The following is a 27,334-nucleotide window of genomic DNA, read 5'->3' as shown; positions in this document are numbered from 1 at the left end:
GCTCCCTCCGTTATTTGTTGTATTATTTGTCTCCTGAATTATAATAGAAATGTTTTCTTTTCGGCTGAGCGAACTCACTTTTCTTTCTGCCTCCAAATTACAAAAAAAAAAAAAGGCGAGGAACTTTTACGCGCAAGCTAAATCGAAACTGTCACAGGATTTGCAGGTAGAAGGTATAACGTATTCGGGCTCCGCCCGTGGTACATGCCCCGAAACGGGTCTGTTTTTCAAACTTCTCAAACTAATTGCAAGATATCATATAAATTTGCAACTGCCACCAACTCACAGTAGCTTTACACTTTACAAAATCAGAAATTTCCCAAGGTTCCCTTGTTCACTAAATTTAACACTACCCTCTCTACCCCCACGCACGACTAAAAGGGGGGCGCCTCTGGCTCCCACGCTCCCTTGACAAAGTCTTAGGTTGTCATGGTTACAGTTTTAATGCTTCACTGGACGAAGCACAAAAGAAAGGTATTATCTAATTACTTGGGAGACTCGTTGGCAACCTTTTAGAAAGCTCTCTTTGTTAAAGATAGGGATGTGGAGTCAATATGACTCGAGTTAGTTTTAACACCTTTGTACTGAATTTTCGAAGAACTTGCGCCTACGTAAAAAGTCAATGTCCCTTGAGTTTGGAATATTTACCCTTGAAGGTTTTCTGGTTATCCAGAACTTTCTTCAATTTTATTGCAATGAAGAGCGGTAATAATTGCACGTAGTTTATTCAAATGCAGATTTCGTGCTATTTTTATTTGTTAACAATACTATCTCGTTGAACAAAAACAGAGTCTCTTTTCATTGCAAGACAAAACAAAAACATGGCCAATGGTCGGCAGATAGCATGGCCACAGAAATTAAAAATAAATGGGTCTTTCATACGAGGCCAGAATGTCCATTATGAACTGAGCTATTAAAACTCCTCGTTTCAACTGCGGCAACTGGGACTTATTTATGAGAAGTTACCATGTTAACACAGTTGATTTCAAACACCCGGTGTTTCGTGAAAGTTCCAATTCAGTTTGATGTCAGTTTCACGGCTCATTGCCACTGTTGTAGTTGACGTACCAATTGCGTTTGATTTCGGTGATGCATAAACTGTCAATAATCACGTTTTCTCATCATTAATAGGTACATCTCTCCCAGCTGGGGTGTCTCTCAAACAGTCAGCAAAAAATATTTCATCGGCTTCTGAATAACGTAAAATCGACCCATCAGAGAATGTATAACGGTTCACGATCGCGACCGACGGCAGAATTTTACCTCCTTGTAAGGGTAGGTTTTAATTTATTCAATCATGCTTTATGCAGTCAAGGGAATGTATACGACATCAGGAATACGTGTGACTAGATTCGTAGGGTCTTAAACTGGGTCTTAAAACAGTTAAGCAAAACCCACACGCAAGTTTACTTAGCTTCGCAGCTTTAGTTACTTCAATCAACTATATCTACTAATTGTTTGTTCTAGTTACCAGTTTCAAGGATGTTGTTTCGTCAAAGACCAACAAAGTACACACAACATATACGTATTCCTCCCACAATTAAAAACTGAGTTTCGTACAAAGCGATGGCGCCCTGAATCAATAATGGACGCAACAGACGGTAGGAACCGCGCAACATGTTGTCTTCGTCGGGCGCGATCGCTCTCGCACGAGGTTAATCTTGAATTAATCAAATTGTGTTCAGTGGTCGACTATTACCCAAAATGTCGCTAAAGATGCAGCTCTTTATTTTAACAGGTTGAAACTTGAAAGTAACGATTATGGAGCAAACGTTGAACTCATCCTTACAAATTAAAAGCCTTGTTGGCAGGTGAAAATAATGTATCTAGTGACTGACAGCCCCAGGGCAGTCCGGTCCCGTCCGGTAGTTGGGAAAAATGTCCACAAGACGTAAATTGTGACGTGACGTAAATATAAATAAGTATTGTACTATTGTCTCTTATCTGGAGTATTAATAGAATTAATACAGTCCACTGATAGTTACTGAACTTGTAACACGGTAAAAAAAGATCGAGAACAATCGCCTTTGAAAAGCCGTACACAAAAAAGTGTCTCAATGATGATATATTTCATCGATATCATACAAGGCACCCACCCCAACATGGGCATTTCGTGAGAGAGATGGTGTGCGATTATGCAGGTAATAACAACTCGTTTAATGACGTTTGTGATGGCGGTTGACAGACGATGCAAATTACCGAACTAATTTCATTTCTTAAAATCTTGGGTAAATTTTGATCAGATAAAAGACAGGAAAAAAAAATTGAAAGTTGACCTCATGATCCACGAAATATTGTACACAACAAACAAACAAAAGTACTTGAGTGCCAGTTAAAAGACTCTCATCCTTTGAACTTACTAATGGAATTTGGCGATACATCAAGACATTGTCACCTTGTAGATGAATATCTTTATTCTCCTCACCTGATTACTTGACAGTGTATTGTTAACGTAATGAGGAATTAACTTTTGATCTCATTTCTCTACAGGCTGCCGCGGATGAATCGTCTGTAGCGGCTTGCCCTCTCACTCACCAGGTCCAAATGATCTGCAAGCTAAAGAACATTGAGCCGCTGGTAATGCCATTCAACATTCAAAAGAAATCAAAAGAGTTTCTTGAGGTAAACTCCACAGGCAAGGTACCAGTTCTCGTTCATCAGGTCAGTGAAGAAGAGGCCCTTGTTCTTGACGATCCGTTACTTATCGCTAAGTACCTGGAAGAGCTCTATCCAAATCCACCAATCAGGAGCAAGAGTAAGGAAGCCATTGTCGCCGGTAGTAATATTTTCCAAAAATTCTGCGCTCTCATAAAGAACAAAGATCCGACAAAAGATGCCTACCTCAAAACAGCGCTGCTGAAGAAAATGGAGGAGCTGGAATCGCTTTTACAGAGCATTGATGGATTCTTTATGGAAGGTGACAGCTTGAAGCTTTCTGACTGTAGTTTACTCCCCAAGCTCCTGCTCGTTCGCGTGGCTGCTAAGGAGTTGAAAGGCTTCGAGATTCCCGCGAGGCTCCAAGGGGTCTGGGACTATATTCACGCTGGCGAGAAACACGTCGCCTTTCGCGAAACCTGTCCGTCTGATGACCTAATCAAAGAGCATTGGTCGAGAAATTTTGCAGTGCCCATGTTGGAAGGATACGAAAGAAAACTGTAGTGCCTCATCTTGAATAAGTAGAAATCGAGAACGGACAGTGTTCTCTGTAAATAACGTTAAGGTCAGGCGGAGAAAAGCTAGACTAGCGTAATATTAAACTTGCTGCAGAAGGAAAGCACAAAACGAAAAACGGAAAAGCTTGAACTGGAATTTTTTCTTCTCCGTATGTATAAACGCTGTGTAGCAGTAATAGATTATGCAAACGTTTGTTTGAATTTACTGGCTTAGCTCAACCAAACGATCTCAGTTTGTATCGTTTACTCGAAGCCACTTGTCTATGTTCTTCGTCGCTCAATCTTCTTGTTCAAACCCGGCCCTGACGCGCTAATTTTTGAACTGCGCCACCTAAGAGAAGCAAAAAAAAAATCGATGTTCTTCCTTGCTTACAAAATAAAGACAATGCTAAAGTTGTTTTGGCCCCATCTAATACTTAACTCGAAAATCCTATGTTTAATTTGACAAAGTACAAGAAATTTGAAATTTGAAGACCTGGTGACACTTTGCGAGCTTGAGACAAAGTTTTGGCGCCATATTAAAGCTTAGAGACACAAAAGTTCTGATATTTTTCATTTTATTTGTACAACTGTTATGTTATCTGCCGTATGCCAGAACTGGTCACCGACCGGAGGTATCAAGACTCCGGGACTTAATCTTTACTCTGCTGAACTTCTACGTCTTCTAATACTTGTACTTTCTCTACTTCTGCTTTCTCTACTAAATAATTATAATAATAACAATAATAATAATAATAATAATAATAATAATAATAATAACAGCAACAACAACAATAATAATAATTTTTTTTAATAACAATAATAATATTATTTTTTACAACTAATAATAATGTTTATTAGTGGCTTATAAAAAATTACAACTGTAAAAATTCTTAGGACAATATATATGTCAGGGAAATACTAACTTACAAACGAATTACAAATTACACTCATTCTTTGCAACCCTTATAAATTTGTCTATTGTCATTTGTCGAAAAAATTTAAATAAGAATAGTAAAAAATACTCTAATAATAATAATAATAATAATAATAATAATAAAATTTATACAGCGCCATTTCCCAATGGTTCAATGGCGCTTTACAATAAATTAAATCCATAAAAACAAATTACCTAGTCATAAAAAATGCAACGTACTTTAAATACAACTTTACCTAGTATAAAAACTACAATTTTACAATGCACTCACTTTTAATGCTAACTTCTAGCCACGCTCGGGATTCAAGGCTAGGGTAAATCAGGTGATACAAAACAAAGTACTCGGAGTAAATCCTAAACGAACGCAGCTGACTCGATAACGCAAGCAGAGAGTAACCAATTGAGAACTAGAAAAATAGAATACTCTTTACAACAGCTAACCTTGAGTCTATCAAGGGGAGGTCACAAGAACTACATGAACATGTACACAGGTGAACGTACGAACGCAAAATTCTAGCTATAGAATGAAATGTTTCCAAGGAAGAGGCGTTCAATTAAGAATTAAGTGTTCCCAAGTTAACCTTAGCTTCGCTTGCCAAAACGTAGCGTTCTTAAAAACATAATTTCTAAATATTTGGCTCCACAACAAAAGGAAAGACAGAAAAGCCCATCCATAACAAAACACAAAAGATGTTCCAATGAATGGGGTCCTGAATAGAGATACCTGCCAACCCATGGTGGAAATTTTTTATCTTATTAAATTTTCATAAACATGATAATACGTAACGTTTGGCAAAGTTTTAAAAAAAAATCTACACATAGCGTTTAGAGCCACCTTAGAATTTTAAAAATTTAAGGTGGCTCTGAACCCTATGTACAGAATTTTTTAACTTTGCCAAACGTTGCGTCTTATCATGTTTACTAAAATTTGATAATATAAAAAAATTTCCCCCTGCCGTTTTTGAATAATAAACCCCTAAAGTTGTAATTGAGGGTGTTTTTAGCAGGTCAAACTGTTGCTATGGCAACCTATTGCGTCACGAAAATGATAACAACGTGTTCACCAATTATTTGGCAGTTTTATGATACCATGGCTAAAGCATCAAGTGTTAAAGAGTGGTTATAACGACCCATCAAAATCTAACTGCTGGAATCTGTTTTGAGCCACCTTAAATGACAGAATTGGGGGAAGCCAGTATTTTGGCGTGAGACTCGCGCCAAAATACATGAATCAACGAATATTTTTAGATCTAAAGTAGTTCCAAACTACTTCTAAGCAACCATTTCAAGATGATGATCTCAAACTACTTTCAAATTTTGTCAGAATAGTTTCCTTCCGTTGTACAATGCACTTGAAACACCGCCTATCAACCCCCTGCCTAATCATCGCTCAGAAAGGAAATTGACAGATTGGGACTGGGTTCTAGAATGGGCGCGACGTAGAAAAGGATCGTGACTCTTCAGTGAGGACGGTGTACAGTTGTTGGGTTGCAAGCGAATTTGTTGGGCGCTTTTTTTCCGTCTTTTCCGATATGGCCGAGAGTAAATCGGATCTGACCCTTTTTGTGAAGGTATTATACTTCTTTTAGAGCTCAGCTTTCTTATTCTGGTCGAAATAAGCGGTGGTTTATTGATCATTTCGTTTGTTGTTCAAACAGGCCTCGACCATCAACGATTCGGAATTCGGAGCCGACGTGTTTGCTCAAAGGTTTATGATGATGCTTGTACTGAAAGATATCGCCGTCGACATCAGTCTTGTGGATGCGGTTAAGAGTAGAACCATGAAAAAACTACCGGCCTTGCAGTTTTTGGAGAACGACTTAATAGAAGACCCAGCCGAAATCGAGACCCTCATCGAGAAAATATCTCCCGATCATCCACTGCGAAGCCAAAACGAAGAGGTGAATCAACTTGTTTTTAAAGGCCCTGGGAGCGGCGTTTATCACAAATTCTGTCTGCTGGCGAAGAACGCAGATTCTTCCACTGACGAGAGGCTAAAAGGAATCTTAAAGGAAGAACTTAAAGCCCTTGACGACTTCTTGAAGTCAGAGAAAATGCCTGGGAAATTTCTTGGCGGCGAGGACTTGTGTCTTCCCGATTGTATCTTGCTTCCCAAATTGCTGCACATCAAAGTAGTAGCAAAGGTGTTCAAAGAGTTCGAAATTCCCGAAGAATTCGAAGGAATTCACAGATACATGAATGCAGCTAACGACAATCAAGCTTTCACGAGAACCTCGCCTTCAGAAGAAGTTATCGTGGATGCATGGGCTCGTGCTATGAAGGTTCCAAACCCGCTTCAGCGAAAGGCAAGAAAGCATTGATAGATTATCATGACCATGGCGTCTCGCAGAGATATCTGTAATTAATCTAGTCTTTTGTAGAGGTTTTCGAATTACTTCTGTATTTCTTGCACAACGTGTGGAATTTTTTTTCTGTGTTTCGTGTACTAATATCTTCGACTTGGTACAAAACCGCCGTTCAAAAGAACAGTACACGTGTACTCAGTTGACTACCAACATAACACTGATTTGAATTTATGGCTAGCGCAAATACTAGCTTCTAATAGATCTTCTGCATAGGCAGTACTAGATTTGTGCTTGGCGGTTCATGAAATAATATATATATCTTCGTTTATTATTCTGTCGGTAAAGTTGTATAAGTAAGCTTATATGAAGTATTCAAGTTGTCGAAATTTAGCTTTGTTCTGGCCGTCTGATCTAGACACATATTTGTTGTTTGTACTCACAGCGTTGTGGTAAGCCTAACTCAAGCTGTTTCGATTCGGTTGATTCGCCACGATATAGGGCTTTTGTCTCCTTTCAGTCTCCCTAAAGTGCCTTTTCTGGGGTAAAGTGCAAGTTCGTCGCTTGGAAACCGACCATGGAATACCACACATAGCAGAACCGGTATTATTTTGTTGGTTTTACCGATTTAGCTCTAGGATAATAGTTCTGAAACGCGTAGTTTTACTGTAGCGATCATCTTTCGGAGAGCTTATGCGTGATCCAAATTCCTAGAGGCGGCGTCATGGCTTGCTTTACTCGGTGTAAAGTTGACAAAACTGTAAAAGCTTAGAGCTCGCGTCACCCGATTGAGTATCACATTAGCCGTGTCATCATCGTACACGGGTATCGCTAAAGATCACGATAATTATGCATGTGAGGTCAGCTGTTTAATATGATCTTCACTCCTTGGCAATGCTTTGAGGATGAAACAAAGATTTGTAATAAATAGCAGCGATCAGGCTTATTAGTTCCTGTTTTTGTGTTGCGTGTGTCTCAACTAACATTTTATTTTCTTTGGATTATATTTATAACATATAACTAACAGGAGCTTCGGTATGCGTTAATATTTTTTGGTTGTAATGAGTCCACATTATTTACTGAGTAAAAGGGCCTTGTTCACCTATTTGTTCAGAAAGCTACCCAGAATTTAAAGAGATCAAAATACTAGTTGCCACTGTTTCATGAATAACCTGTATGGAATGTGGTCCACAATTTGTTTTAACACACATACTCTATGTTCTGTCAAGCCTGTCATTCAAAAGGTCACTTTAGCCATGTTTGTTTAAGAGTGGAAACAAAAGAACCTTTATTTGAAGCAAGCAGGGTGGGGACAGATGAGGAATTAATTTTTCCTGTCAAGTCAAATTACTTATCAATTCTTGTTTCTATGTTATTCCAAGATTTGTTGATTCAAGTGACATTAAATGAAATAGAACAATTGAAGAATTGTATTAATTTTAAATGAAAATTTCACAAACATTTTATAAATCTTGCATGAAAAAGTGGGAATCAAGGCTTATAAAGTTAATTAAATCTTGATTGCAACTTTGTTGTGTCTTTGAAAATGTGTCAATGATAATAATAACAATAATAATATTAAAATTTTTAATTTTCTAAGAAATTAGATTATGTAATTTCCTACCTGTAATGAATTACCTCGGAAATTAAAACAATTTTTTACTGCCTGTAGCTTTCTTCTGCATGACCATAGCATAAGTTATGGTTGCACCTCTGAAGGTTGCCACCCTTCCAGGACAGCTTAAACCAGAATTAATGTTTTGAAGACTTCACTTGTATTTGTGTTGTTTATATTGATCCTGTCTCAGTTACACAATTATGAATAGATGAGAGAAAATCACACTCAAGTGAAGTCTTGTAAATGTTGTGATGCAATGTTCCAATTTGTATTTTGGTGATAAAATGAAATGATACCTCTTCAGGGACTTCTGTGTCAAAGAGAGAGAACATCTGTTGATAAACAGATCAGGCAGTCATTACCCTGTGGTCAACGGTTTATCAATAGATTACGAGCAGTTAGCTAAAAGTTGAGTTCAAATCGCTAAACTACAAATTGCAGCTTATTATCTCAGTTTTCATGTACAGTTCCCAGTTTTGTCAGTTAGTGCTCAACTGATTGTTACTGTCTGTGTAGACTGTCCACCCACATGACTGTGGCTGGGCCAAGAAGGACCTGGTTGAGAGTGAAGTTGCTGAGGGGGGAATGGGTGCCTCTTTCTTCCCGCTTTCTCTTCTCCCCCATTCTTGACCAGAGAGCAATAAACATGCTTGTGTAGTGGATTGTTGTGAGCGAAATGTTCTAAAATGTTGATAGTAAATTAGGTGGTTGATTTTTTGCCTGGCCAATGTATGAGAAGAGGAATCTTCTGTCAGTGACAGGCATATTCTGAAATTTCCTTGCTATAGGACTTGGAATATTCTGTTTCTTAAAATGCCTGTGTTTAACTCAGAATAAATCAGCTTTCCATTAGCTAATCTTGGGCTCTAGGCTTCAGAGCAAAATTTCAGACCATCAGGCCCTACTACTAATCACCTTTATGTTTTGACCCTGTTTTGACCTGAAGCCCGCTTCTACTCCTGCCAGGGGGGGGGGGGGGGAAACTCCCATATAAAAAGGAGGGGGTGCTTGTACCTTTTAGAGGTTAAAAAAGCGGTTTTGGCAGCTGTTAAGGTGTTCAGTCTCAAAAGGTCCACAGCGGGAGCTTTTAATTACAGTAACTATTAGGGTATTGAGCCAAAAACATATGACAGGAAACACATGACGGGAGATAATGTTTTGTTTTAGAATTGGTACCTCCTAGGGCTGAAAAAATTTCAAGCCACGCCCACAAAACAGGATCTTCGTACCTCTTGTGGGTTCTTTTCAAAATTTCCGATGAGCACCTCCACCCTTTTTATGTGGGAGTTTCTCCCCCTCTCCCTCCTGGGCTTCTACTAAATGCATCCTGAAGAATTTTTTGATGTAGGTGAAAAAGTAATAGGCCCTTTGCAGCTAAGCCATCACGTGACCTACTTTTCATAAAATTATAGGCTATAACTTAACAAATGCCCGAAATGGAAAAAGCATGTCGAAAATATCAAAATGGCCAAGTTTGAGGCCCCCATCATTAAGGAATGAGATTTTTTGACAGTCTGAATTTTTAAAAGAATAGGAAGATTTTTATGGAAAAAGTTGTTGGAGAGCAAGGTCTTGCTCTCCAGCAACATTTTCCATACAAATCCTCTAAATTTTCCGAAAATTCAAGCTGTCATATAAACTTACTCTTTAATGCCAGGGGCCTCAAACTTGGCCATTTTGGTATTTTCGATGCGCTCTTTCCATTTCCGGCATTCTTTAAGTTATAGTCCATAATATGAAAATTTCCTCGGAAAAATTTGGTCACGTGACCCCAGCTGCAAAGGGCCGGCATTCATACGTGGCAACGCCAATTACTCCACTCCGGTGGGGAGATGTCACCAGCTTTTTTACCTTTTGCGTTGAGTTTATTTTACTATTTTGGGTGGCGAAGCACATTGTATCAAAAGACTCATAGATGAATTAAATAAAGAAATTGAATTTGTGGAGACACGCTCCTTTTCTTTCTATTTATTTTTTTCTGGGTCGAGCAAGGGACACCTCCCCCTCCCTCAAGGGCTAGATTTGGTCTTCGTTCGAAGAAGAGCCTGATTTGAAGTTTGTCGTCCTACAGATAACTACGATCCGTTTCATAGCAAGGATGATGTTTATCCCTGGACTGCGAAGAGAGATGCGTGTATTGGCATTGTTACTGATTGTGTATTTTATGTCTCGGACGTGGACAGGTAAGGCACAATAGATCCTGCACATGTTTACCCTTGTAGTGTGAACCGTTTCTAGCGTCTTTTCGATTCGGCGGCGTTCTGAATTCCGTTTTCAAAATTTGACGGTTTGCTGAATTGTGCGACTTTTAGGTGCTGCTTTTGGCATCATCAAAATTACTTCATCGAGATCTCGGTGAAAGTTGCACTGCAAAATGTTGGGCAAAAAAAAACAAACATAAAAAAAAAATAGAAAGCTACATTAATACGCTCAAAATATTGTAAATCAAACGTAAAATATTTTGACACGCTAATAAAAATTACTGCTAAACTATCACGATATATAAAATTACTTCTGCACGACTCGAGTGTTAACTCCTGTTACGTATACCAGCTTTAAATGCAGCTGTGACATATTTAAGCTTACACCTGTGCAAGTTGATTTCGCATGGGGCTTAACAAAACCACTACGGACTGGAGGCCCTTTGTATTTTTTGTGTAGTTCAGTTAAATAGCTTAGTTAACACTGCTGTTGACGAAATGCGCGGATGTTTAAGTCTCCTCAAAATAAACTTCGAAAATCTGATTCAGATCAAGTTTTAAATAGGCCAGGACAACGTACATACACAGTAACACTTTTAAAAAATGTTAATGTTCATTGCTAAGTTTGTCACATTTATAAATGTTTTTTACCTCTACATCTACATTTATTTAGTTGATAAAGTCCCGCAAGACATCACACTACCTCTTACTAACTGAGTTCGAGGTCTCTACAATATGGGTTATTGACCATACAAGCGTGAGGTCAAGATGGCTGGATGTAATGGCCGAGTTCTTATTTTGCATGTTTATGGCCCAAAGTGGAGTTGAGGTCTGTAAACTTGAAAAGAAAAAAAAAAACAAAAACAAAAACAAAAACAAATGAGTAAGGCCAGCAATACAAGGTCAATAAATGATTTGGGGGAAATTTTTTTCTTGTGGGAAACAGCTGGTAGTCCTGAGCGGGCAAGATAGGGCTATGCCAATCGCAGCACAGGATTTGGTTTATTGTGCCCATTCACAGAGCTAGCCATATAATAAAGTAAGTTATGGACAAGTCTTTCCCACTTTGATTTATCGTCCAAGGGTGAAATGTGGATCTGTAACTTACTGTACAGACCATGAAGACAAGGTTAGCAATTCAAGATATTTAATATTTATCTACTGTGTCTGAAGGGTTCAGGAAGACACCAAGACATTAAATGACTGATGTACATCGGAAGCAAAACAAGTCAATTATTCAAAATCATTGTTAAATAAGTCATTAGCACATTTTAATGTGTGGAGGTGCAGTGACCTCAAGATTAGACATTTTGGTGAGAAAAACAGCTTTAAATTTTAGGAGTTTGTACAGTAGAATACAGCTGGCTAAATTGGCCCAGCACAGTGTGTTTAGTAACTGAGAGCTGTAATAAAAAGTCTTATACAAATTAAGTGGTGCCAATCCTTTAAATGGAAGATTTATATTTTTGATGTGAGGATATGTGCTGTTTTCATTCATTAAAGTATATTAGGCACAACTACATATATTAGTCAATTATCTATTATCAATTATCTCATATATAACTCAATTATTCAAAATTATTGTAAATAAGTTATTAGCACATTTTAATGCCTGGAGGTGTAGTGGTCTCAAGACATTTTGGTGACAGAAACAGCTTTAAATTTTAGGAGTTTGTACAATAGAATACAGCACGCTAAATTGACCAAGCACAGTGGGTTTAGTAACTGAGAGCTGTAATAAAAAATCTTATACAAGTGGTGCCAATCCTTTAAATGGAAGATTTATATTTTTGATGTCAGGATGTGTGCTGTGTTCGCACATTAAAGCATATTAGGCACAAGTATTTTACATAGATAAGTAAGAAAGAGCACACGAACATGGGCATTATAACATACACTTGTAAGCACACGATAAACAGGATCCTTGATACCAGCTCATTCTCATCAAGTAAATGTGTGTCTCAGTAGTGCCTAGAATAGATACCAGCCCATGGGTACCTGAGTTATTAATTGAGACTTCAAGATGGCTTTACAAAAAAACTCAATGCAGTGATACCCGTGAAATCTGACTAACGTTCTGCAAGACATATTTGTATTTTTCAAAGGATCATCTGCCCAGGCCGGTTCTGTATATTAACCTTGAACAGTTAAGATAAACCTCTCCAGAATGGCCACCTTGGGGACAGGGACTGTCTGCCAAAGTGGCCATTGTAGAGAGGTGGCTGTCATAGAGAGGTGGCCATTAGAGCAAGTTGGACTGTACAAGTATTGAATTTGATGAATAAATGAATTAATAAATGCATGCAAATTACTGATCTGTTTTGTTGTTTCAGTTGCTTCTAGTCAAACTACTACTCCAACTACTACTCCAACTACTACACTTATCTCAAATGCTACAAAAACCTCTGCAGCAACCAGTATATCACCCACTGCGACAACACCAGCCACTTCTGTATCTACTGCAACAAGCACGACTTCATCCTCACCAACATCAACGGTTCCCTCCAAGCAGACTACTGGAAGAAAGTTTGATGGAGCCTCATTTGTCGGAGGAATAATTTTGGGAATAGTCATTGCAGTCATCTTTGTTTTGGTATTCAAGTGGTGGCAGAGCAGAAACAAGAGTTATCATAGTTTGTGAACTGACGCTTGCAGCTAAGCGGCATGAATAACAATGGCATTTAGACAATTTCATCTAGGAAATTTATTGGGATGTGTACTGGCATGGGAAGGTGACTATTTTGCTTGTAATAATGTTTTGAGTGCATTTGGTAAAACAGTGCCAGTCAGAGTGGTATTAATAATAGCTAAGTTAGGTTTATATTTTTTCTTCTTATATTCTTCACTTTAGTGTTAGGGGTATTTCTCACATTTACTAAGTTGTGCCAGTGCTTTAGACATCATTTCACTATCCATTGACTGGGTTACCATCTTACTTAACAGCTATTCTTAGTGAATAGATCAAGAAGTAATGTATCAAACACAAAAGACTGTGTTTGACCACATTTCTAAACACTGAAAAGAGATTTGAAAATATGATGCGTCAGTCTTGAGTGTTTGATACATCTTCTCAATCAAAACTAATACTAAGGAGAAAAAGGAGAAATGAAATCATAAAAATCACTGCTAATTAAGATCAGATATCCAAACACCATCACAGTCATGATTTTGATGAATTATGATTGAGTTCGAGAATAGTGCATACAGGCTGCCCATTTACTTGTAGCTTTTTCAGTTCTGGTTTTATATAGTGCGGCTACTCTAACCACCCCATGTGGAAAAGAGTTAACCAATCAGAACATTACTTGGGAACAAAAGCTAGTGATCTATTTCTCAAACAAACCGATAACATTAAAGAATGCGAACAGTAGATCTTAACAAAATTGAAAGCCCAACAAAGTGCGAGGTGTTGCAAACCTCTCAGGAACCTTTGCCATTTGTTGATTGGTTAAATTTGATCCTAAATTTTGAACACTTTTCAACGTTTTCGGTTTAGTTATGGCAAAATGAGTTTTCAAGCTAACTTTTTTTTTTACGATAATTTGCATCAAGGATTTAATCTCTATATATAATGCAGAGGAGTCCATAGACCATTACTTGCTGTCACAAGAAGTTACCAGTCCATTGTTCTCAGTTTATATTTTGATTGGTTAGTTTTCTTCTTGGTGGCCAGGTTTGAGTAGTTGCAGTAATGGAATAAAGGGAGGGGCAGAGGGGGGAGGAGGGGTCAGTGGTGGCTTTAAATTCAGTTTGTTAGGACTCTTGTTGACATTTCACCTCTTAAAGCCTGAGTGTCAGCCAGTACCTCTTCTGGTCAGAAGATGTGGCAGAAATTCAAGTAGACCCTTGGCTTGTACACAGAGTCATAATATTTTCTGTGACCAAAAAATTATTACCTCAATGAGCTGTTACCTTTTTTCAGGAGCTGCGTCACCATTATATTTTCAACCTAGGATCTTTTGCACTGTTGTTTTTTCAACACCTTTCTTATTGCAAATAGGAACCAGATAGTACAAATATACATGTATACAGAGAAATTAAACCTACACTTGTAATTAAATTTATCAAGGATTTGTGTAAACGTAAACAAGCTTAAGGTTAAATTTAAAATTTATATCAAGTGTGGAAAAATAAAGTATTTTCTTGGTTGGTTAGCACCACACTAATAAAAGAAATTTTCAATTTTCTGGACATGTTTAGGATTTGAATAGTACATGTAGCAGATCTGTTCTCAGCTTGTTTTATTGAAGTCAAAGAATTTGACTGTTTCTTCACTGTCATGTTTGCAGTCAGAACATTACCCTGTGTGCTGCTCTTGAAAGGGAATAAGATTCCTGAGTTTTGGCTTAAAAATAAGTAATATAAAAATGGTTGTACTGACAAATTTAATGCCCGGCAATAACCCTCTAATACACTAGCATCCGGCATCCAAGGGGGAGTAGATTACCTCTAGTTGCTTAGTGTTACAGAAACCATAATAAGCTCCAGCTGTATGGGCCTCTTGGCCTGATGCTGGTTTACCTTTTACCTTCAGTTGATGAATACCTATAAATTACCATTCTCGTCCCGAGCCCACGATCCTTCTGGCCTGCAGCAGGGATCCAGAGCTCTGGTTGAACCCGATTTTCTGAGCATGCGCAAAGTATTTGTTTGGTATTCTCAGCCAATCAGATTTGCCAGATTTGATGGGAAGTCCTTGAATTGCGGACTTCTGGTGTCGGACCAGCCCAGAGCTCTTGATCCCTGCCACAGGCCAGAAGGATCGTGGGCTCTGGGGATGAGAATGGTAAATTACTCACTCTCAGTTTGTATGAGAAATAGTCAACAAGGTGCAGCTCATCAAAATTCTGGGTGTAGTCTTATTTTTGTATAAAACACTACAAACATATTAATAGTTCGTTATACTATTTTGCCATTATATAACTTTCACTCTTTGTTCTTGAGAAGAACTAAATTTGTCTGTAAATGATCATAACCAAGCAAAACTGGCTGTAAACATTCTTTGTGAAAGAAATATTAAGCTTAAATATCCTGCACATTGCAAAACAACATGAAAATTGTTTAGTTGGTTATTCATGACCATCTTTCTTCTTAATGAATAACAGTCCATGGACAGGCTGTAGAAAACCTCCAGAAATCTCTAAGGATTGATCCACGACCACCAGGTAATTTTTTTACTTTATATATTAATGAATATAAATTATACAGTCATTTAGCTACTGGTCGATGGTTCACTTTCCCTTTTCCCTGAAATAGTCAGCTGCAACAGAAAAAGAACATGACAATCAGATCTCTATAATTAAAGAACCTACATTTTCTTACAACCACTGCAGTTTTAATTCTGGCAGCCTCCATATCAGTATGGCTAACAAATATCTTTTATTATATAAGTTACAGGCTTTATTTTCTCTATACATCTACATGTACACGTTATTTTAAATCAAACTTACCCAGTTTTTCAACAGCCTCCACACAAATACTTGGACTCATTTCTGGGGTGTAAGTGGCCACCAACAACAGCGTAGCTGTCTTCACCAATATAATTCCACTGCTTTCCTAAATGTACAGAGAATTGAATCATAAGATTATTTCCTTGGCAAGACACTTTACAGCTTACAAAGGCCAGGGAAGGGGAACAATGCAAAGCTTTATAAGTATATCTTCCATAGAAAATGGTACACCTTTCAAATGCCTACAATCATATACTTAAACCGATCATAAAGATATCCTCCTGCAGAAATCTTTCTACCCAAAAGAGGTTCACCAAAAAAAAAAAACATTCTTCCTTATAATTATTAGTCCCCAAACTGATAATTTGAAACCCAAAAAACCTTGTCACTAAATAAATATACCATTCTGTACGCGGTATTTTGAACACCTAAATGACAGTTTTTCTTTATAGTATCCTTTTCTATACTTCAGCTCGTGAACTACCCTTTTAAATGCCCTCAGCCTGAGAAAGGACTCCTTTCAGGTGGAGCCACCCCATATCGAGTCCATGATAGGGGAGTACCCCTTCTGGGAATCAAAGTCCTGCAGTGTGTGCCACTAGGTCTTATTGTTTGCATTATCTTACCATTATCTCCCATAAAATTAAAGTAAACCAAAGTCTAGTCATTGCTATGGTCCAAAGACTGAGTAAGTTAGAGTAGAACTGGCCTTGGCATAATTATTACAAGATAATATTTGCTGAAAGTTTCAAGTACATGAACATGTCTCACAGACCTGTAGCCTGGCCAAATCCTCTACGTCAATACAAGCACCACAGTTACCAGTTACACTTACATGCTTGGCATACACAGAGAATCTGTCGGCCCTGACACATTCATAAACTATGTCCTGGAACTTAAGACCCTCCCTTCTGGCCTGTGAACTGTTTGTAAATGAATGAACCAAGGCATGTATATTGTCCAAAGAGGGCTGAAATGATGATAAATTACAGCAGTCAATGATAAATAAACAAAGAGCCACTATGAGCACAAGCAATTATACAAAATAGTACAAAATCATTATCTGTCAAATGTGGTACATTTAGGAAAGGAGGGGGAGGGATAGAATGGTCCCAAGGGGTTTGGAGTTTGACATTTGCCTTTGTGAAAATAATGTAAATAATTACTTTTACCATCAGAAATTTGGGAATCTCACTTATTTAATCCAGACGGCATTTCTAGGCACATTACATGTAGGTAAATTATCCAAGAGACACACACTGATTTGAGTGGTCTGAAACTAGGTTTGAATTTTGGGTTCAGCCTTGTGCCCAGAGTCTTGACCAGTGAGTGGGAAGCAAGTGACCCTGAGAAGTTATGATTTGAATCTGAATATGTATCTGATCTAGTTGAATAATTTGTGCATGCCTAGCTCAGGCCTAGTTGGTTTGAAAACAATGGAAGTGACCGGGGACTTGAATGCAGCAAGTGCTTGTCAGCTAAGCATGTGCAGTTCAACTGGATGTCTGATATTTTTGGATTTTCCAATTTTATTGTTTCCACTGGGTCACTTGCTCCCAGATCGATCAATCAATCAATCAATCAATCAATCAATCAATCAATCAATCAATCAGTCAATCAGTCAATCAGTTGATCGATCAAGGGGAATGAAGTCACTCTTCGGGCACAAGGCTGGTGTTTTGGTTGAGATCTAAAATGTGATAGAAAAAATGTTATTTTGATTGGGCCTCAAACCCTCACCATACTCATACACTTTGTGGAGTATCTTCCTTCATGGACTACAAATGTTTGAGCATGCAGCTTAAATTTTACAGGTTCTTCTGAATTATAAATGTTGCTGAACTGGTAACATGACTCTTAAAATAAACTCACTCTTCCCTGCCCCGCCTCTCGCTAGCATTTCTTTGCGGGATCCTAAACAAGTAAGAGGCCTCCAGGTACGCTTAGAATAAGCTCTCACCCTCTGCATGCATGCATGCAGTTTCAAGCTGGCGGGAAATTATAGTTTCACATTTATAGAATTTTCCTTTAGCATCTATGCCATATTTCTGTTTTATGCAATATATACTTCCCGTTCTCCGCAACAGGTGGTCAACTTTCAGCTCTCGAGAAATAAAACTTTGGAAAATTTAGCTTCACGTTAGCTCTAGTAACTCGGAAGACTCCGCATAAGTTACATCCCAGAACTTGTCAAGCAAAATGGCGGCAATAATTTAGACTTGCCTACGGCACAGCATATCATTTGCACTAGTTCTGGGTTATCAAAAGGGTTTCACTCAACTAGCGACAGAAATAGATCCTCTTTCTATCCGACTTATTCCCCTAAAGTTACTTGTGGGTTAGCCTTACCGAAAACCCAACTGTGCTTGCCCGGAGAGAAGTGTCTTTTCTTCGAATGATGGCGCAGTGCTGAACGTGACCAGTTGCGATTAAAGAGTCGTGTAGAAGGCTTTGAAGTTGATTCATTCTTCAATTAGTGTTAGAATTACAACATAACCACACAAAATCCTGGCCCTTTCCACATTTTGAAGCGCTAAAAATCGCTATGAAGTAACTCTATCAACCTCTCAGCTCAGGGGGACCATAACGCAAAAAGTACTGATGGAGGTATAGTAGGGAAGAAAATCATCGGTGTCTAAGAAATTCCATCGCAGGGTCAAGCAGCAGAAGCAAACAGCTTTTACCAATATTTTCCTGTAACAAGTAGACAATTAGTTTCTTATTTTGCTGGTTTTCAATTTTTCAAAGTCAGTTTTGAGGCAGTTCCCTACAAACAGGTGAGCTACCCAAGTTTACTCACCCACCCCCAGCATAAAAGGAAGATCATATACACAGCTGATACGTTGTCAAGGGAACGATTCATAATTTACACGTGAAGTTTCAAGCCGCAATATTTTGTGACTTGTTGGCGACTCTGTTATTGATCGTTAGTCTGTTTGAGAAAGGAAGCTCTCATAAGAACAGAAAGTCATCAAAGCAGCAAATAAACACGGCGATGTCTCGGCCAAAGCGCCCCGTGAATGGGCGTATTTCTGTGCACACTTGTGATATCCTGGACGAGCTACTGGACGATAAGGATAAACATGAGATAGCGAGGGTGAAGTCATCGCTGTGTTTGAAATCCGCTTGTACTGTATATTTGGTAGAAGACAAACTGGTCCTTGTCTTACGGGCTATAACCACTTTCTAGTTCTAATCTAAAACGTTGTTATTATCGCAGGATCATCACAGACGAGCTGCTTCGGCGTCTTCAGTCGAGAGAACGAAGTCTTTGGGCGATCACTCGGAAGTAAGGGCTGCCAGCGCTAAGTCAGCTTGTCCTTCCGACCACACGTTTAGAATACAGAGTTGGCTGAATGAAAAATCCGTCCGAAATATCCAGGTATAGAATAAATGTTACTGTTAATTGATTCAGGGAGTTTAATCGCTACAAATTCTGGATAAATTTGCAATTAACAGTTACGCAGTTTAAGTTCAGAGAGTTTCCACTTGGGAACATTTAAGTTCCTAATATGCATATCATTGGGAGAGAAAGAATATAGAGAATATTGACCGTCAAGGAAGCTGCAGCTGTCGGCTTTGATATCGCCTGCTTTCGAAACAAAATTCTGGCGTCCCTGAAAGTAACCAAAGCCAAATATACGGAAGAAATTCTTGTGGGATACATATTTCCAAAAGAATTTACTTGTATCTAATTAACGAAACATTTAATTATTAACTCGTCACAGCAAGGATGGAAAAACAATTATCTATCCCCCGCTGCCTTTCAAACATACAGAACAGACCAGAAAATAAAAGAGAATGGCTCGTCACCAGCAGTGTTAGACAATAGTTTTTTTTTGTCTCCTTTCTGTTTAGGAAAGGACCGACTTTGAATCACGGGCGACTAAAAATATGTACACGACACTTCTGGACAACGAGAATACGTTCGTGAAGGTAAGCAACTAAATCCCTGTCTTGAAATTTCAGCCATTTTAATGATCAATGTATTTGGTTGGGGCTTAGTTCTGTTGTAGTGGAGATAACTTTAAAGACGGTTATTAACTACAAGGTGTTAATTAGCATAATTAATATTACAAGAGACTTGGTCCCTAGGAGGGACCACTATCACACTTATAAGAAGTCAACTGTAGAAAATCATTTCAGTGGAGGAGTGGTCTGAAGTTAGTCATTTTGCAGTGTCCAGTAAAAGAAGTGTTGCAAAGAAACTTATGTATAATTGAGTACATCATTATTTATTAAAATTTTTCATAATTTGCCCAGACAGACTAAGTTTTTTTGTAAACAATATGATGCCCAAGTTAAATCAATCACCCATTATTTAGATTGAGGATAAAACACAGTTTTAAAATTAAAAAAGTTATCTTGTCAATTTTAATTAAATACCTTGCCAGAGTATTTGTAATTTTGCTTTTCTGGTAGATCATTCAAGATTAAAGTGGGCATTATTAATATTAAATGGTTTGTGGCCACATGTTGATTTAGTGTTTAAGGCCCAGTTCAGATGCTGTGCTTCTGCCATGCGAAACTAAATTGACAAATTAAGTTTGACAAAAGCACAGCAGAAGCACGGTGTCTGAATCAAACTTGGAATTAAGTTCGACAAGCTTTGCCGTGCTACACGACTCTGGCTCAGCAGCAATTCAAACGTTGTGCTTCTGTCGTGCCAAACAAAATTAATAGACAAAATTAATAAAACATATTAATAATCTTGGTTGAAAGTGTCATCTTCCATGTTGTGAAAAGTTAAACAGTACATCTAAATCTCAAACTGGTATATGGATGTAAGCAACACCCCCAAAGAGCCATCACTCTGAAACAACTTGGATCGGGCCATGACCTTCTTGCTGAAAAAATTACACTATGCATGAATGTGTGGGTGTTGAAATCAGGATGTAGACGCACTCAAACTCCATGAAAACAACAACATTCACAATTATCACATCTATTGAAACTCTTTAATTTTAACAATTCCAGTGATAGCTATTTTAAAACCTTCAATATCATCTATGACCTCTATTTTTCTATACACAGACTACCTGATTTAGTAAAATCAGAAATCACAAATAGGCATGAAAGTTGGGTGCGAACTACAGCACATGCCAGCAATAGGCAGATCAGATCTTATTTGCTCAAGAGTGATGGCTGGTTAGTGTTAGTCCAGGCCCTTCAATTACAAAATTATTTCTACTTACACTAAAATTTTTATTTTCCTTATATCAACAGGATGTGGATAGCTTCATTGATCACAAAGCAGCTCTCGATAAAAGAAAGAAGCAGATGTTATTTAAGAAATGGAGTGAGCGTGTGTACAGCCCTGTAAAGGTGAAGCAAAGCCTCTATAGGAGAATCTTTGTTTACAATATTTGCCTCATTATCATAAGCGATACAGTTTCTGATGGAGCTACAAAGAAATTAATATTGAATATTGAAAGGGCACAGCACAATTAACTGTCCCAAGGAATTTGAGCGGGATTTATTGAATCCTTTTTGTGCGACGAGGGTTTAAAAGCTCACAATTTTACAAAGAATGTATGAGCTCATTAGAGCTTCTGCCACACAGAAATTTTGATGTTTTTGAAAGCCAATTTCTCCTCGAATATGACACCCAAAGAGCCAAAAATTTCGCCACTTACTAAGTTTCACAAGCTCTTTACATTTTTCTAATAAAATCATGTCTAGCGTGATGCCTTCTATGCACAAAGTCGTATGTTAATGAGGAAAAATGTAAACAATGATGTCAGCAAAGATTCGCCCATTGATGCTTATACTATACATTGGTTGATTTCAAAAGAAAACAGTATTAAATATTCATAACCAGGGCTGCCAGTTTGTACCATGTGCCATATTTTCCCCTGGTTTTACTCCTAGCTGTATTAATGAACTAAATTTCTGACAACCGTATCAGAATTAATCAAGTTAAAACAAGGAGAGCGTAGCTGTGATGTTGTTTGGATATCTGATTTATAGATTTTTACGATGTTATTTCTCTGTTTTCTCCTTAGTTTTAGCTTTGATTGAGAAGATATATCAGTCACTTGAGACAGAGTTTTACCACATTTCCAAATGCCTTGAAGTTTGTCAAAAACACTCTGCTGAGCATCTTCGTGGTGATGAGAAAGGTGGTAAAACACAGTCACTTGTGCTTGATGTTCTAGGAAGCAAAATAAGTGTAGTTGGAAAAGATTACATACCTAGTAACTGTATATCCCTACGAGAAACAGTCGATTTTGTTTTCCCAAATATAGTTGTTATAATTGTTGGGTTTAGAAAGTGCCAGTTAGTGTCTTGAAATATGGTACCAAAAAATAACATAAGGGGAACAGACTTTTGATACAACCAAACTTTATAGGCATGCAATGCATGCAGAGGGTGAAATGTAGGTACAGTCAGAGTATAGCCCTTTTCGCGGTTAATTTTGCTCATTTGCATTACAATGTAATCCAACGTGGATGCGAGGCAATTTCGGGCTAAAACTACAAAATAGCCCGAAATTGCCTCGCATGCATGCTAGATTTTATTGTAATGCAAATAAGCAAAGGTAGATGTGAAAAGGGCTATTGTAACTGAAATCTCTTGCAAATATTGCATTGGGGGCTACACAGTGCTGAATTGTATCATGTAGGGACTACAGGCATGGACAACAGTATTAGTAAATTGTATCGCATGCTGTTTATATAAATCCATATGTAGTCAATGATTATCATGTGGCTAAATAGGAGAGGATGCATTTGATCCCACTACAGTCCAACTACATTATGTGATTTTTATTAGGAATTGCTATAAATTATTGCTAACAACTAAAAGTTCTTGAATTTGTTTGTTAGGAAAAAATAGATCAAGAAATGGATGGTCCAAATTACAGACACTTAGACAGAAGGAAAAGAGATATCTACAAAAAATATCTAGATTACAGTAATAGAAAAGTGAGTGATAAAATAATTCATTTTAATCTCTAGTTTTGTAAGTCCCTTTTATACAGACTTTTAGAACAAATAACAGGTATTTGTTTAAAAGTAATGACACAAACAGGTTGTTTTAACTACAGTTGCTGTTGCTTTAACTACAGTTTCAATCCAATATGTTTTCAAAGCTGTAACATTTCAAAAGCTTCAAAATGAACTTCAGACTACATTTTTAGTACTTTATAACAGTGGACTGACTAGTAAAAACCTTAGAAAAAAGAACATTGTTTTTATGAATGAGTCTGTTAGACATACCTGGAGATTTCATAACCAAAAAACTTTGCTTTCCGTCCTAAAATTTTGAAGTACCAAAATTAATTTTATTGCTTTGTCAGATGCAATCCAAAATGCCTCAGGCTTGACCAAAATCCTGGGAGAAAACTGCAAAATTAATGCTGTTTCTTGGAAATTTGTGTGAACATTTTCAGTCCATCATGAAAAGGGAAACAGCATATTGCCAAGCATCTTGAAGGCACATCAAATTAAATGTTGGCATTGCATGCAACATCTAAAATAACACCAGATTTCCTCTTCATCATACTTTGATGATTTCCTTATTTTAACAAATTATTGGTTGTATTGAATCAGGGTGTTGTGTTCCTGGATGTGATGTCTCCTGAGGAATACGATCCACTTGTCCTTAATGCAAACAGGCCTGCTCCACTGAAGGTGAGTCCTCTTATTTAACCACACCACAAGTTCTCAAGACTACCGGTAGTTATCTCCTGGCTTGCTTGTTAGATTACAAACACAATAACAAGCTTAGCATGTAGTATTTTCTTGCCACAACTGGAGCTAAATGTTTTAAACAGTTGTTTTCCCTGCACTTCATTATGGATGGACTTGTTCAGAGGTTGAAGTCTTGACAAGATCTCATAAGCAGGATATCCTGGCCTCCACTTTCCATTTTGCTGGTGCAGAACAATTTGTTTTTCCTATAAGGAAATAAAATGATTCAGATAATTTACAAAGAAATTAATGTATACGTGTAACCAACCTTTTAGGACATGACTCTAACAATGCACTTGCCCAGATTTTTTAAAAATAAATGTGAAGCTTGTATTTTGAGAAAACCTTGACAAAAGAGAAAGTAAAAAGAAAGTTCATACACTTAGAGTCTGTGAGAAAAATAAGTTTTAAAATTAATGTGCCTTGGTTGACGTTTGATGACGACTTAAAGCTGAGGCGTACATTTCAGGCAATAACAAAGAAACTAAATGATCCACTGATATCACAAGGAAGCACAAGGCTTGAAGAGGATCGTACTGTAGTGAGATGCGTCACTGGAGACACAATGAGCGACAAAGAAATAGGAGAAATGCGCCTCCCTCCTGCTCCCTTGGTGCCTCTTGGACGACATGGCACTGAGTGTAATACATGGCTTAGAATGCAACTACATGATATTGACAGTGGTGTCAGGAGAAGAAGCGGGTCAGTTGTGAAAATTAATTTAAAACAGCTTATTAATACTGTGCAACAAAACAAAACAAAAGAAGGTCCACTATAATCTTGATTAACTTGCCTGTCTTGAATATATCTGTGCACAATGGATTAATGATTATTGCCTTTCCAAAAAATGAGTCAGTTTACACCTGCTTTCAGTGTTACATGCATAGGCGACATCTTTCGACATGCCATCTCTTGACATGCTATGTAACCTGGCCTACGTCAAAAATGTAAGCACAATGGACTTCTTTACGGTCGAACTTGACTCTAAGTCATGAAAGATGGATTTATTTGACATCAGAATAAGGCTAGGAGTATCAAGAAGTCATTCTGTGACAGATAAATTGATTGTGAATGTTTACATCTTTTGAATATCAAAAGCGGTACATAACAGCCCAATTCTAACGGAAGTCACTATTGAGAGCCGATGGACTACACTCAAATAGTTTGATTTATCCCATAAATTGGGAAACATGCAAAGTCCACAATCGTCTTCAGCCATTTGAGGTCAGTAAGTATCCTTTATTTGTCATTTTTCCACTAATACCAGGAAAAATTGCAAAATTCACAGTTTAACGGTCTTTCAGCCATTTACATAGCAAGTTGAGAGATTGCATGTTGAAAGATGGTCAAAAGATGTCGCCTATGCACGTAACACTGAAAGCGGGTGTAAAATCTTTCAGTGATATTTTCCGCTTAGTATAACCTTGAACATTGCACAACTGTCCAATACTTGAAGGCTTTCAGTCCAATGTGGAACCATAATATTAACAAACCCTTCCTGACAAACCATACATTTAATTAGTTTCAGTTACAGAAACGTTATTATAAGAAACACATTTATATAGGAACACATTTATAAGGAACACATTTTCCCATTTTCATGGTACTTTAGTCATGGGTTTCACTGCTAGTAATAATATTTCTTTTGAACTTCCTCTTAATTATTTCTTCTATTTTTACTAAATTCCCTCTTCCAGGCAACGAATGAAAGGAATCTACAACGACTCACAACTAGACTATGAAGAATGGAGTAAACTGGAGAGGAATCCAGACACAATCGATGTCGAGTTAAGATCACAAAAGAGACGGCTTTTTAGAGAAAAACATTCAACTACGATTCAGTTTGACTGGCCAGAACTCCCAACCATTAAACAGAACACGACATACCACCCACGGATACCAAATGTTCTGCCACTTGGTACCAGTTTTGAGTATTACCCTGAACTGCGGCTTAATGCATCATATTGATGAGCACAATGATTTTATAAATAAAGCATTTTATTGAAAGAGAATAGGGCAGATGTTTCTAATTCAAATGCGAATGTGTAATGTTGTTAAATTTATCAACCCCTAAATATTTTCACAGTGAAATAATTTTAGACGTTTTCAATTCAATTAATGATCAATTTCATCAAGAAGAATTTTTTCTAGGTTGAATGGACACTACTTCTTATCTCCTTTTGTCACTTGGCCACGGTATTTATGTCATTTGTGAATAATAGTATCTCAGAACTTCTAGGAATTTGTATCAAAGATGTTTGTCACTGAAAATAAAGGTTGTGAAAAAAAGATTCAGTTTGAATTACACATTGATGGTTTTAACAGAACATATTTCAAATTGACCAATGTGCAGTACAAAGTTTCTGCAGTGCTGAACCTCAAAGAAAATGATTTATTTCACAATATGAAGCTTGCGGACAATGGCAAGCCACAGATCAAAGATGTAAGCAGAGGAGTTCTAAACCCTCAGTTGGTACCAAACAGTGTGATGTGTGTGTCTCTTAGCACATTCTGTTGGTTAAAGGTGCTGTCACTTGCAGCAGCATACAGAGGAGCACAAAGGTTTGCCTAATTTTTGGAACTGCAGGGAAAAGACCCAGGTGGTATTGTGCAAAATTAAAAATCCCGAGAAGGTTCCAAAGTAAGAAGCCTAAAAGCACAGTTCCTAGCTTCTTGAAGGTTCTTGTTCTTGACTAACCAGGTAATTTATATAACCCTCTCTCCATGACCTCATTGTGACTCTCTCACTTCAGAATGTATAAGGTTCTCTGCCCAAGGGGAGGGTGGGGGGGGGGGGGGAGGGGGAGGGGGATACTCTCTTGTAAATTGAAAGCGGTGCTTGTCCGAATTTTTAAGGCAGCCCTTTAGGAACCATAATCTTCGCTTCAGAGGTAACAATTCTAAAACAATAAATGAATTGACACTGACAATTTTTTAACTCTAAAAAGTACCGTGATAGCTCTCTTAGCATATCATTTGAAATTCAATCAACAAAGTTTATACTTTACACCCTAAAACGTACGACATTATAAACACACCTGTCAGTTTTGAAGGGGAATTTTCTGCTGAACCAGTGATTACAGTGACCTGGCGATTGTTTCATGACAAATTGGTGAAATGGGACATTCCATTTTTCATCTGCAGGGCCTGTCGGAATATTTTTTCAAAGAAGCCGACAAAATTTTGTAGCCCTCGGATGCAAACTTCAAAGGTTCCGACAACAAAAAAGTAGGGTGTCGGAATCTGCTCTTCCATAGTGGGGGTGCGGATAAAAAATGGAATGTCCCAATACACTTCTACAACTTTACTTACCTATCTGCATTAAGTTTTTCCTCCCCTTTTCATTCGCCTAGCGGGAACTTTCCTCGTGTTTCCTATTTTTGATAACTGCTCGTCAATAGCCTTTCTCATGTCAATAAAATCAGGGATTTGAACGTAACGAATCTGCCGGCCATGAATAAACATTGTAGGGAAGTCCATCACTTCGCCATTTCCCTTCGTAAATGTGATATCGGACATCGAGATATTCATGAATCCATCGACGTTCTCGATCAGCCCTTCTGCAGATGACTCGTTTCGTAGCTCTACGGTGGTCCTATGGCCTTGTACAGCTTGCAAAAGACAAACAAGTGTTCTTTCTGAAACAGCTCTCTCGCGACCGCCCGCCATGTTGAAATTCTTGACAATTTTGCGCGACGACAAAATCTATCTTACCCTACCCCTCCTTACACTACCCCTACCCTACCCGAGGGGAATAGAAACAGTAACAGCCCGGCGATCTCTTGAAGGTTGTAAAATTTTTCTTTTAACAAGACTGATAGTCATTTTCACTATACTAATGACTTTTCTATGCTCTGCATCAGAAAATAAAACGTCTAACAGTAACCTTTTATTATAAGTGTAGTGAGACGTGAAGGGAGGGGAGGCTAGTTCATCACGGTTCCTGTCCAGTGGGTAATACGCTATGTATTCAACACAA

General features: G+C 37.9%; 6 protein-coding genes across 7 annotated transcripts; 4 read left to right on the top strand and 2 right to left on the bottom strand.

Moving 5' to 3' along the window:
• The first annotated feature begins 798 nt into the window (after positions 1–798).
• Positions 799–3,799, top strand: LOC145482968 (chloride intracellular channel protein 2-like). 2 transcript variants are annotated; one of them, XM_081461597.1, is made up of 2 exons: positions 799–1,269; positions 2,491–3,799. In XM_081461597.1, exons 1-2 carry the CDS (start codon positions 1,222–1,224, stop codon positions 3,157–3,159), a joined length of 717 nt encoding a protein of 238 aa, XP_081317723.1. In that variant the 5' UTR covers positions 799–1,221; the 3' UTR covers positions 3,160–3,799. The 2 variants fall into 2 exon arrangements, with proteins under 2 accessions (XP_081317723.1, XP_081317722.1); XM_081461596.1 differs by having other exon boundaries at positions 799–1,275.
• A 1,570-nt stretch (positions 3,800–5,369) lies between these two features.
• LOC145480806 (chloride intracellular channel protein 1-like) lies at positions 5,370–8,054 on the top strand. The gene is made up of 2 exons (XM_081459133.1): positions 5,370–5,660; positions 5,748–8,054. Exons 1-2 carry the CDS (start codon positions 5,622–5,624, stop codon positions 6,408–6,410), a joined length of 702 nt encoding a protein of 233 aa, XP_081315259.1. The 5' UTR covers positions 5,370–5,621; the 3' UTR covers positions 6,411–8,054.
• Positions 8,055–8,982: 928 nt separating this feature from the next.
• Positions 8,983–14,402, top strand: LOC145480807 (uncharacterized). The gene is made up of 2 exons (XM_081459134.1): positions 8,983–10,193; positions 12,545–14,402. The coding sequence occupies exons 1-2, from the start codon at positions 10,109–10,111 to the stop codon at positions 12,850–12,852; spliced, it is 393 nt and encodes a 130-aa protein (XP_081315260.1). The 5' UTR covers positions 8,983–10,108; the 3' UTR covers positions 12,853–14,402.
• Positions 14,403–14,504: 102 nt separating this feature from the next.
• Positions 14,505–18,478, bottom strand: LOC145480808 (profilin-4-like). The gene is made up of 4 exons (XM_081459135.1): positions 18,011–18,478; positions 16,497–16,631; positions 15,662–15,767; positions 14,505–15,471 (listed from the first exon to the last, which is right to left on the bottom strand). The coding sequence occupies exons 1-4, from the start codon at positions 18,125–18,127 to the stop codon at positions 15,443–15,445; spliced, it is 387 nt and encodes a 128-aa protein (XP_081315261.1). The 5' UTR covers positions 18,128–18,478; the 3' UTR covers positions 14,505–15,442.
• Positions 18,479–18,534: 56 nt separating this feature from the next.
• LOC145480804 (protein FAM228B-like) lies at positions 18,535–26,125 on the top strand. Its single transcript, XM_081459130.1, has 8 exons — positions 18,535–18,758; positions 18,882–19,043; positions 19,520–19,597; positions 20,888–20,986; positions 22,489–22,587; positions 23,215–23,295; positions 23,825–24,057; positions 25,053–26,125. Exons 1-8 carry the CDS (start codon positions 18,657–18,659, stop codon positions 25,321–25,323), a joined length of 1,125 nt encoding a protein of 374 aa, XP_081315256.1. The 5' UTR covers positions 18,535–18,656; the 3' UTR covers positions 25,324–26,125.
• On the bottom strand, positions 22,414–27,029 carry LOC145480809 (U7 snRNA-associated Sm-like protein LSm10). Its single transcript, XM_081459136.1, has 2 exons — positions 26,668–27,029; positions 22,414–23,561 (listed from the first exon to the last, which is right to left on the bottom strand). The coding sequence occupies exon 1, from the start codon at positions 27,022–27,024 to the stop codon at positions 26,677–26,679; it is 348 nt and encodes a 115-aa protein (XP_081315262.1). The 5' UTR covers positions 27,025–27,029; the 3' UTR covers positions 22,414–23,561; positions 26,668–26,676.
• Between the last annotated feature and the right edge of the window lie 305 nt (positions 27,030–27,334).

Source organism: Orbicella franksi, chromosome 3 (genome assembly GCF_964199315.1).
Source record: "Orbicella franksi chromosome 3, jaOrbFran1.1, whole genome shotgun sequence".
Classification (NCBI taxonomy): domain Eukaryota; kingdom Metazoa; phylum Cnidaria; class Anthozoa; order Scleractinia; family Merulinidae; genus Orbicella; species Orbicella franksi.
This window is presented reverse-complemented; position numbering and strand designations above follow the sequence as displayed.

Excerpts from the sequence above, each read along its gene's own strand:
- LOC145480806 (XM_081459133.1), top strand. The coding sequence starts at position 5,622 with ATGGCCGAGAGTAAATCGGATCTGACCCTTTTTGTGAAG. Across the intron at positions 5,661-5,747 it reads ATCTGACCCTTTTTGTGAAG|GCCTCGACCATCAACGATTC; the intron begins GTATTATACTTC and ends TTGTTCAAACAG.
- LOC145480808 (XM_081459135.1), bottom strand. The coding sequence starts at position 18,127 with ATGAATCAACTTCAAAGCCTTCTACACGACTCTTTAATCGCAACTGGT. Across the intron at positions 16,632-18,010 it reads CAAGCACAGTTGGGTTTTCG|CCCTCTTTGGACAATATACA; the intron begins GTAAGGCTAACC and ends TCATCATTTCAG. Across the intron at positions 15,768-16,496 it reads TCTCTGTGTATGCCAAGCAT|GAAAGCAGTGGAATTATATT; the intron begins GTAAGTGTAACT and ends CTGTACATTTAG.
- LOC145482968 (XM_081461596.1), top strand. The coding sequence starts at position 1,222 with ATGTATAACGGTTCACGATCGCGACCGACGGCAGAATTTTACCTCCTT. Across the intron at positions 1,276-2,490 it reads AATTTTACCTCCTTGTAAGG|GCTGCCGCGGATGAATCGTC; the intron begins GTAGGTTTTAAT and ends ATTTCTCTACAG.
- LOC145480804 (XM_081459130.1), top strand. The coding sequence starts at position 18,657 with ATGTCTCGGCCAAAGCGCCCCGTGAATGGGCGTATTTCTGTGCACACT. Across the intron at positions 20,987-22,488 it reads GTGTGTACAGCCCTGTAAAG|GAAAAAATAGATCAAGAAAT; the intron begins GTGAAGCAAAGC and ends TTTGTTTGTTAG. Across the intron at positions 22,588-23,214 it reads TAGATTACAGTAATAGAAAA|GGTGTTGTGTTCCTGGATGT; the intron begins GTGAGTGATAAA and ends GTATTGAATCAG.
- LOC145480807 (XM_081459134.1), top strand. The coding sequence starts at position 10,109 with ATGATGTTTATCCCTGGACTGCGAAGAGAGATGCGTGTATTGGCATTG. Across the intron at positions 10,194-12,544 it reads TATGTCTCGGACGTGGACAG|TTGCTTCTAGTCAAACTACT; the intron begins GTAAGGCACAAT and ends TTGTTGTTTCAG.
- LOC145480809 (XM_081459136.1), bottom strand. The coding sequence starts at position 27,024 with ATGGCGGGCGGTCGCGAGAGAGCTGTTTCAGAAAGAACACTTGTTTGT.